The sequence below is a fragment of the Electrophorus electricus genome, chromosome 15, assembly GCF_041902795.1.
Source record: "Electrophorus electricus isolate QZ-2024a chromosome 15, ASM4190279v1, whole genome shotgun sequence".
NCBI classification, from domain to species: Eukaryota; Metazoa; Chordata; class Actinopteri; order Gymnotiformes; family Gymnotidae; genus Electrophorus; species Electrophorus electricus.
The window spans coordinates 6,328,585-6,338,764 of record NC_137511.1 but is presented as its reverse complement, the minus strand read 5'-3'; the positions used below and the strand labels follow the sequence as shown (position 1 = coordinate 6,338,764).

Here is a 10,180-nt window from a genome sequence, read left to right as displayed (position 1 = left end):
ATATATATATATATATATATATATATATATATATATATATATATATATATATAATTTTTTTTTTTTATTTTTTTTTTTTACCTAACTATGTAGACTTGTGGATTAAATTAAAGATCTAGTCAAGAAACTTTAAAGAGATGCATTAGTTACTAAAAATGTAAGATACAGAATTAGGAACCATGGGGTACATTATTGCTATAGGTGACTAATGATGGAGCCATCAAAGTTAACACACATCCAAGGTGCATACACACAGGAGAGAAATTAAAAATAAAAGTACATCTGCAAAGCAATACTGTTTATGACATTTTGTACGTAAAACCTAATTAATTCCGACAGATTCATTGCGCAGTTGTAAACTACCTCAAGCAGCACAGCATCTGAAGGATGAGAGCTTGGAGCTGGGACTGGTATGGGGTTCTGGGATCCTCTCAAGATGCAGCACAACCAATGCAATCCCTTCCTGATTACCAAGATAATCCATCTCTATAATGATCATGGTACATAGTAATGGAGACTATTATACAAACTGATAACAAATTATTCCAAAAAGAAAAATGCCTTCTTTAGGTGAAGTCCAGGTCTCTTGGTGATTTATGCCTTAGAATTTAGAGGCCCTTTGTCCAGACTTGATTATTTATTACACTATTCATGTTTTTACTACACCTTTATTACTTTTTAAATTAGACTGTTATTAAAGTGCACAACTATATCTGGTGTTTTCTTATACGTTTAAATCTAGATTAATGAACTTGTCTTTTGGCAACATAGACATATGTTTATACTGACCACATAACTGAACAGCAAAGTTTTAGCATCTTGGGTATACAAATCAGGTTGTTTGTTTATTTAAGATAGCTTTTATTAATGCAATAATGTCACATTTACAAATAGTAGTAAAGTCAAAATCATCGCATCTTGAGCACAATAAAAATTATTCATGGTGGGTTGGATTTTTTCTGTAGATTCAAATTAATTCAGGTTTTGCACTTACAAAACTAGATTGACAGCCTTAAACCTATGAAATTAGTATTTTAAAAAATGCACTAACATTCAGGTGCTGATTCCAGTTTGATTTTTACCAGTTTGATTTAGAACTGCTGTCAGTTCTCTGTATTATTTGATATCTAGTGGACTGTCTGAGCAATCTTCCGCTGGATTCAGCTGCCACCCTTTCACTTTAAGCCATGCTGCTGAGCAACACACTGAGCTTTCTTTGCAGCCAGCTGAGTGTCCTCCTCACTAACGCCCAGATGCCACATGGCTCTCACAGTGTCCCCGAAATGAGGGAACAAGAGTACACGCAAGCCTTGGCCCAGAGCCTCGCCCTCACCCTTACCCACCTCTCCCATCAGCTCACAGAACGATGCAGGGCTCAGCCCAGGGGCCCGCACTCTGAAGAGTACTATGTTGGTTTCCACGGCGGCCGAGTCCACCTGGTACAGAGGGGGACTGCACTGTGTCAGAGCTGCAGGTAAAAGCAACACATTTATATTAACTCGGTGAGCACTTCATGCCTGTCATCCCTCTCCTGTCCCCAATGAAGTGTTTCTATCTACCCAGAGAGTAAAGAGATTTCTGTCTATAGTGTAGCGGGATATAGACCTAGAAAATGTGTAACGCAGTAGGATATATGCCTGCAGAGTGTGTTTTGTAGTAGGATATAGATTTGATTGGTTGTCTGCAAAATTTTGCTGGTTTGAATACTTGATTGGATGTACTCTGAAAATAAGCCAGGGACAAATTATTTTTCATGGCAATAAATCGTGACTGACTCCCACTCAGTTATAGATGAAGTTTTAAGTTCATAATCACACATGTAGAATATAGAAAAGTCCATATTCACCTAAGCACTTCTCTAACCCTTCAGAACTGGCCAGTTGTTTTGTGATTATCATTTCATCACACCTCTGACCACTAAGCTTTACTAAACCTTCCTGGCACACAACTCAAAAACAATTTACAATTTACACAAAGAACTCTGACCTATTAATAACAGCTTTTAAATTCTGTACTGGGGAACATTAGATTTCTTTTGGGATTTTTCAGTGATTGATGCCATGCAAAGTGGGTTTGACTATAGTTGATTCAGAACAGTTAATCAGACATTCAGTTGTATAGGCTGTATATGCATCCTATTAATGTGAAAAAATGAACTGTATGATTATGTTTCAATGAGCCAGGTTACTAATTAACAGTTTCACTTCCAATCTAACCTGAAATTGGTATACATGAGAATGTGCATTCATCAGGATCCATGCTGACCCATCTAACATATGCTCAGCTAAGTGTTGGATGCACATGAGTTTAGCTGCAATGTAAATCATGTAATGTAAATGTAAATCATGCTGTACTTAAAGTCCAGGGACTGGCTTCAGCAAAACTGAATTACCTTTAGCAAAGCTCCTGGCATTCCTGTGGTCCTCCCCTAGTCTGGCAGGCATGTCCTTCAGGGCAATCTTACCAGCTGCTGCCAAAATGCCTAACTGGCGCATTCCACCGCCCAGTGCTTTACGTGCACGCACTGCCCTCTGGATGAAGTCTTTGGACCCAGCAAGCATGGTGCCAGCTGGTGCCCCCAGTCCCTACCAAAGACAGCAGTCACAGTAAATGAGCCACTGAAAACTTAAGCGGAATTTTTGGTCAGTGAATCAGTTAATATTGTTACAGACACTGATAATTTTTCTATAAATGTTTAATGACTGTCCTAAAATTAATTAAAAACTGAACTGACAGTATTGGTTCCAAATAGGGGTAAACCATGGCACATGCATAACAGAGCCACAGAACAAACAGGTTAACATCTTAATGACTTTGACAAAAAGTAATTTGATATACATCTGTTGGTAATATCTGTCTCTGTATTTTTTATGTCTTTCATTGTTGGAAAATAAATTATGTAAACAAGAGGGTTAATTTCCTATATTCAAACAAATCTCATAATAAAAAGCAAATATGCTCACTGACATTTAGATTCAGAATTACAACAACTGGCAAGTATAATGCAGTTTGGCATGCAAACAAGAAACTGAAAAGCAGACTACTAGATAGAGAAAGTTTCAAATCCTGTGAAAGTTTCAAATCCTGTGTAGCAGAATGTGATCACAGGTTTGCTGACAGCAATGACAGGCAATGGTTTGTGATGAACAAAGAAACTTAATTGGACAGTGGACATGCTTGAACAGGTTACATTTTTCCAGTACCATTATGCGGGTGCATTTTCATTGTAAAACTGAATGAATTAGCCACATCTTCTGTAATGATCAATTAGTTTTTTTGCACAAAGATCGGAGAATTCATGCATTAGCTGAACTGGAGCTTTTCTTTTGCTCTATATGTGCCACACAAATACTGCCGGTACACCACAAGAAAATATCTTCTTCTTCTTCTTCTTCTTCTTCTTCTTATTATTATTATTATTATTATTATTATTATTGCAAGCCAGGGATGTGTATCCTTTTTTCCAGCTACAGAATAATTTACAATAAGCCTTATTTATACAGCTTGATAATATGGCAATTGAATATTAACTCTAGCTGTCAGCAAGTGAATTAATCTTATGGCTATGCAATATCAAGCATCCACAAGGTAAAAAGAACATTATGCATCATAAATATTTCTTGGATCAAAGTAAACAGTATTACAAATCCACGGTTTGAGGGGAAGCCCTGGCAAACGAGTCAGGGTCCTACCTTAGACAGACAGGCACTGACGGTGTGGCAGTGCTGGAGTATGACAGAGGGCTGAAGGCCCAGAGCCACTGCTGCATTCATCAGCCTGGCACCATCCATATGCACAACAAGCCCATACTTATCTGCCATAGAGCGCAGCTGCCAGGGAAAGGGGAGAACTTGTATTACTGTTCACACCATCAGAATATCACCAGATATAACATAAATACATGGTTCAGTGAAGCTACTGAGACATGCTTAGACACACTATTTATAGTGTGAAATTACAGCTTGGAGTCGTTGTGATGTACCCTTGCTTATATAAAGCCTGCATAAATATGTTAATACAATTCATATGAGGGCTCTTTTTCATGAACAAAATTCTGAGCAAGACTAATTTCTGACTAGCATAACTGGGGTTTGTAGTGTTGCTAACCTCCTGCAGGAAGGAGAGTGGGAGCACACGTCCACCCAGAATATTGTGTGTGTTTTCCACACACACCAGGCGGGAACGGGGGTAGTGAGCATCGGGGTAACCATGACGAATCTTTGACTCCAGCTGGTCCAGATCAAACGTTCCGTCAGCAAGAGTAGTGAGTGTAGTGGAGTGTACACCAGCAAGCTAGGGAGATGCATGCCACACTCCAGAATCAGACGCTGAGATAATGTGTTATGCATCAGAAGACATGTATACTTCCTCATTTACTCTTTTATAGGATAATAACTAAATTACTGTCCCTCTTGATTAATTGTCCAGCTATGAAATTCTATATTATAATGTTGATTACATGGCAAAAATAAATAAATAAATAAATAATGCTTAAAACTGATAGAAAATTAAATGCACGCTGAATGAAAGATGAGCACAGGGATTCGGTCTCTTTGAATCATACCTGTGCACTCCCTCCCTGCTCATACATGTGTAAATGAGAGAGATCCCCCACTATCATTTCATCCCCTCTCTCCCTGCAGTGGACCATGACTGAGACAGGGAGACAAACACAAACAGAACTGTGAAACCACATGATGGGATAATCGAACATGGCATTCCAAAGTTTACATGAGGTGTAACTACAATTTTGCAGCATTTTAATACATTTGACACAAACCTAGCAGGAGAAACTATACTGTGCAAATATAAATGTTGGTCCAAGGCTCTTAGTAACTCTTTCCAACCTCCTGGAGGTAAACAGCCTACTCCCACATGTCTAATGCAAAGTTATTATACTATAACATTTCAGACACTTCCTGGAACTACAACCCCTAGAACTGTGTTGGACAATTACTGTAGTTTAAAATGGTTGCAGAAGCGTAGATCAGCACAGTACCAAGGATGTTTCCCAGAAGACTTCAGTGAGCAGGTGTTAAGAGCTAACAGAGAATCTGAGTGTGTAAGTCTCCCTCCTTCTCCGTTTTAAAGGTATGGTGATAAAAATATTACATGTGTCCATTTCACTACCTGTACTTTTACCACTGAAGAATGGAAAAACAACCACTGGGTTAAGTTAAAATTAGTCGAGCAATCATACCTGCAATCAGATTGCTCATGGTCCCTGTTGGGACAAACAAAGCTGCCTCCATGCCAAAGATGTCAGCTGCCATTTTCTGCAGCTCTGCAAAAACAGGGAGAAAAAAAAAATTGCATGTATAACTTATAGAATGTTGGGAACTTGAACATTGGCATTCTGAAACCAAATATAAACAGTACATCTTTTTTTTTTATTAATCCCACTCTTTCTGATGAATGCTTTATGTTGTTTCAGGCAGTCAATGTTGTCATTTATGCGGGCTATCATGTTCAGGACTGGATTTACCACCCTACACCCCCGATCTAAATTGTGGTCCTATTTGTTGATCTTTCAGGTAAGCGTTTAGCGCCCCCTTTTGGTCATCACGGGAACTGTTGGTTAACGTTATATCTATGTTAACTAGTGATATGTATATGTGATTTTTTTCCCCCTAACCATTAACTGTGGGGTCTTCACCGAACACATCGTCCCCAACCTCTGCCTCTGCCATAGCTCTGCGCATCGCCGGTCCTGGCGTGGTGACAGTATCACTGCGGAGATCCACGGTGCGCAGAGCAGGTGATCCCGCGCTGCTGTCTGCCGTCTTTGTAGTTTCATAGTAGAATCTGGCAGGACTCGCTCCAAAACAGCGACGACTAATGCGCGACGTCGGGCAGCATTTTATGCAACGTGAAAGTGCACGAATAGCAATAGACAGTGTATTAACAGTCATGCTTTAAATGTGAATTGTGACTTTACACTCGCCTACCGTAGCGCCACATTACAGATCTTAGGTGCGGCCGATTGACCAGTGCTTTTTTGTCCAAGGCTCGTGTAATGGAGTACGCTCTATCGATACGTTGTTTTTTTTCACTAGCTACTTCCTATCGGTTCTCTTGGTTCCCAACAACACTACTGTGTTATGATCATATGGCTTTATGGTAGCCGATGGTAAACGTCCGTGAATTTAATTTTTTGGCATAATTACGTATTTGCATTTTTCCTTTAGCCCACGCAAACCAAAAGCCATACAAGCGTGTTAGCTCGTTTCAGAAGTGGTGTGTTTTGGTGTTTGCGTATAGTTTATTTCTGTAAATGTATACTTATTATGGAAGACCTAAAGGGCCAAAATATCTTAACAACAGTCGTTGACATGGAAAACCTAAAGGGCCAAAATATCTTAACAACAGTCGTTGACATGCTGTAACAGCCAAAAGGTGCACTGTTGTTTTAAGAGCATGTGGAGAATGCGCATGCGTGTAGCTCTGTTCCATAGAGTTGAGGGGATTTTGTGTTTATATAACGCTAATTCCTATGATACACTGGAGACTATTCTGTACATGTTAACATAAATACACGTTTTTTTTTCTGTTTACATGTGTAACGCATCCACGGTTTTGGGTTGACTGATGTAGAAGAACTCGAGTACCCTCGAAACAAAGCTTCACGTGAATAAACAACCTTGGAATACTGTCAATGAGCTTCTGAGTTTCTGTGCTTGTTCTGCCTTCTCACAGCCCTTCGCCGTCTATATTAGAGTGTATCTGAGGTAAAAAGTGTTTCTGTGAAAAATGCCATATTCGTTAAATGATTGCATGTGTACCTTTGATTTACAGATCATGACATAACCACCTATGTAAGGACATGCCATTATTTCTATTATTTTTGTTATCAAACCATCATCTTTTCAAATATATCGTTGCGAAATGTCCTTTTAAAACATATATTCTCAAACACAAAATTCAACCACAATATAGTAGCCTATAAAAATAACGTTGATTTTACATGACAAAATGAGTTACATGGGGTAATTTCCTTTGTCTACTGAGAAGAAAATATTTTTATGAAAGTGTGTCATACATGGCATATTTCTAATTAAAGCGTTAAGAATGATTTAGTTTAATGGAATAATAAGTAATTTTTCAATCATAAAATAGCACATAATATTTATTAAACTGATTATGTGTTATTTTTATGTTTTTGTTTTTCTTCTATAAAGTGCAGTTCACATGAGATGAAGAATCATATTTATTTGTAGTCCTCAAATGAACCGTTATTTGCTCCATAGTGCGGGTCCCCAGATATAAACGGCCGTTTTTAAAATATATTTTTAGTACAGACATTGACATATCCAGGCCACTAGGTGGAGGTATGATGGGTGTTTCACTGGAAAATAATAACTTATTGCGCCTTTACAATGAATCATTCTGAAGTTGAGAGAGCTACTCTTTATTCTTTGACACCTTTTTAGAAGTATAAAATGTTCAGTTAAAAAAAGTTCGATTTTGAAACAAGCAGTGTTATTTGATCTTTATAAGGTGGATTTCAGAAAGTGTGGTTGAATTTAAATTTCAAAGTTCCATAAAAATGTGCTATTTTTCTAGGTCTTACCAAGCAGCACTAATTCTTAGTGTATTTTAAATGATGCATGCAATGTTTTCACTATTGTATGCATGTGCCATTTGCTCATAAATTGTACATCTCCTAGGATTTTAACAAGTAAGGCAATAGAAGTGAGACTTCAGCTGTTTATCCCAAAATGAGCCAATTAGAAATGCTATAAAACTGAGAAATTCAATCAGTGGGATCAATAGTAGTGATAATCACTTTATAATCTGCCAGTTTTGAGTTTTTATTTAAGTGTACATTAGCAATAATAGTGTGCATTTTTGGTAAAACAACTTTGACATAGTTGGGGGATTTATTAAAGCTTGTTTACTGTTAGCTGTGCTGCATACATTTTGTATCTATGCATGCATGCCAAAAAAACACATAAAATGTGTAAACTATACAGAAGTTTGCACTGTTGTTATCCAGATAAATACCTCCCCGACACACAAACCTTTAACTGATGACCAACTAAAATCCATATGTCACTGTTTTTATTAGCTAAATACAGTATTCAGACAAACCCATTGCATGTTCAACATTATTTGCCCTCATTTTATTGATATCACCTTATCTTCAATTGCCATTCTAAACTCAATGTATCAATTGAGAGTTGTTTGCTTGCTTGCTGTCTATCAACTCCAATTATGACATCCACTTCAATCTCTTTAGGGATGGGATCTTAGATTGGTGAATAGTTCAAGCCTGGTTCTATTGGAGATTTGGTGTGTGTAGTGAGTAGAGGTAATAGGAGCATCATTGGTTGTGCTCATACTAGAACACTTGTGCTGTCTCATCACCATTCTGTTCTCTTCTATAATGCCAACTGTATGCAGGATGAGCTGCCACCATGAATTATGGTCAGCAGCAGCGTCCTCTAGATTTTCGGTTTTTATTTAATTTTTTTAATAAAGACTTCATGTCTTTGTCACTCTGTGGGGCAGTCTGTTCTGGGACATCCTAATAACATGACCCAGAAAGTGAAGCTGATGCTGGGTAGTCATGTGCCTCTGCAATTGGTCCTCACAGGCATCTCAGTGTGAGGCATGTGATCCCTCAAAGTGAAGCCAGTGAGGCGCTGTAAGCACCCTATCTGGAATCACTCAAGCAAAATGATGTGATGGTGATAAGTGTCCCAGGCTTCACAGCTGAAGAGTAGCGTGTGAATGCACACGGCTTGGTATTCAGTGACTTTAGTGTACATGTGGAGATTCCTATTCTAAAAAACCCTACATCAAAGCCTCCTAAAGGCAGCTGAAGTTGGTTTAAGCCAGTTTTGTATTTCTTGATCAATACTGGAGTCCTCAGGTGGAATACAGCCCAGATATTTTAATGGGGAGCTACTGCAAGAGGTTTATGGTTGCTTATTAAAGCAGGTAGTATGTGCAGTGTTCCAGAGCTCCAGTGGCAAACCTCCTCTGTTTTGGATGTGTTTACAGACAGTCCCAAACTACTGTAGGCATAACCCCCCACAATAAGCATGGACTGGAGGGCTTGTGGGGTTAGGATTGTCCTGTGGAGCTACAAAAGCACAGTCATCAGCATACTGTAGTTTTAGGACTGTTTGGACCACTTGGTTACTACATAGAATCTCCTCAGTTTCAACAGATTCCCATCCAGCCTGAATTCCACTGCAATGCCACTGCTATCCTCAAGCTCCTTGTGGAGGAGATGGGTAATACATTGAAGGAAGATGTTGAAAACAACGGGTGCCAATTTGGCTGGGCAGCCAAACCTAAGATGCACATTTTAAAGATGCTCCCTGTTCACAACAGTATCAGAGGCTTTGGAGATGTCTATAAAGGCCATAAAAAGTTCTAGTGTTGTTCATAGCAATTTTCATGAAGTTGCCTTGCTGATCATGTCACGAATACTCCTGCTCTTTCTAAAACTGGGACTCAGGTAGCATTTATTCACTAAAGGTGTTGCTCAATCTCTGCAGTATAATCTTTGGTAGCACTTTGCCTGCTACAGAAACACAGGAAATTCCTCTGTTGTTGCTGCATATTGCTTTATCAATTAGCAAAAAGCACGTAAGACTAAAAATATTCAGTTTCAGGTGGGTAAAATACATTTTTGTATGTAGCTCCAACTATGTGCTCCAATTATTGTGGCTTTCAGCCCAAACAATGTTTGAAAAATATCAGGGAAAATAAACAAGTTAAATGTCACAACAGTGCTAGTTGAAACACATTAATAAACCTGTTACTTTTTGCTCCATTAGATGGTTGTCCCACAGATATTTTGTAAACATCAAACATGCTTATATAAACATTTGCAATGTGCACACGAAATATCGTTATATCTACACATGTAAATGTTTGTGTGCGGGTGAAGAGATGTTTTGGCCCTAATAATCCTGATATCACGTTCTTACTGTCTCTCACTGTCATCGCCTTAATCGGGTCTCAAAATAGTGGTAGGTAGCTAGATTTTTTAAATAAAAAAAATCTTTAAATTATATATGACTTTATATACATATATGATTTTTTTTTAAGTCAGCGAATTTGAAAGCGCCGATAAAGAAAAGGTCCAGCGAATGTAAGACTGTCCAACGAATGTAAGACAACAGTCTTACATTCGTTGTCCACACGAGGGGGCACTCGTTCTTTA

General features: G+C 38.4%; 1 protein-coding gene across 2 annotated transcripts; it reads right to left on the bottom strand.

Moving 5' to 3' along the window:
- Positions 1-824: 824 nt before the first annotated feature.
- Positions 825-6,667, bottom strand: tha1 (threonine aldolase 1). 2 transcript variants are annotated; one of them, XM_027010400.3, is made up of 7 exons: positions 5,657-6,667; positions 5,201-5,284; positions 4,565-4,653; positions 4,108-4,293; positions 3,693-3,830; positions 2,393-2,585; positions 825-1,468 (listed from the first exon to the last, which is right to left on the bottom strand). In XM_027010400.3, the coding sequence occupies exons 1-7, from the start codon at positions 5,910-5,912 to the stop codon at positions 1,176-1,178; spliced, it is 1,239 nt and encodes a 412-aa protein (XP_026866201.2). In that variant the 5' UTR covers positions 5,913-6,667; the 3' UTR covers positions 825-1,175. The 2 variants fall into 2 exon arrangements, with proteins under 2 accessions (XP_026866201.2, XP_026866200.2); XM_027010399.3 differs by having other exon boundaries at positions 5,636-6,666.
- Between the last annotated feature and the right edge of the window lie 3,513 nt (positions 6,668-10,180).

Excerpts from the sequence above, each read along its gene's own strand:
- tha1 (XM_027010399.3), bottom strand. The coding sequence starts at position 5,912 with ATGACTGTTAATACACTGTCTATTGCTATTCGTGCACTTTCACGTTGC. Across the intron at positions 4,654-5,200 it reads CATGAGCAATCTGATTGCAG|TCATGGTCCACTGCAGGGAG; the intron begins GTATGATTGCTC and ends TCCCTGTCTCAG. Across the intron at positions 3,831-4,107 it reads CACTCTCCTTCCTGCAGGAG|CTGCGCTCTATGGCAGATAA; the intron begins GTTAGCAACACT and ends TTTCCCTGGCAG.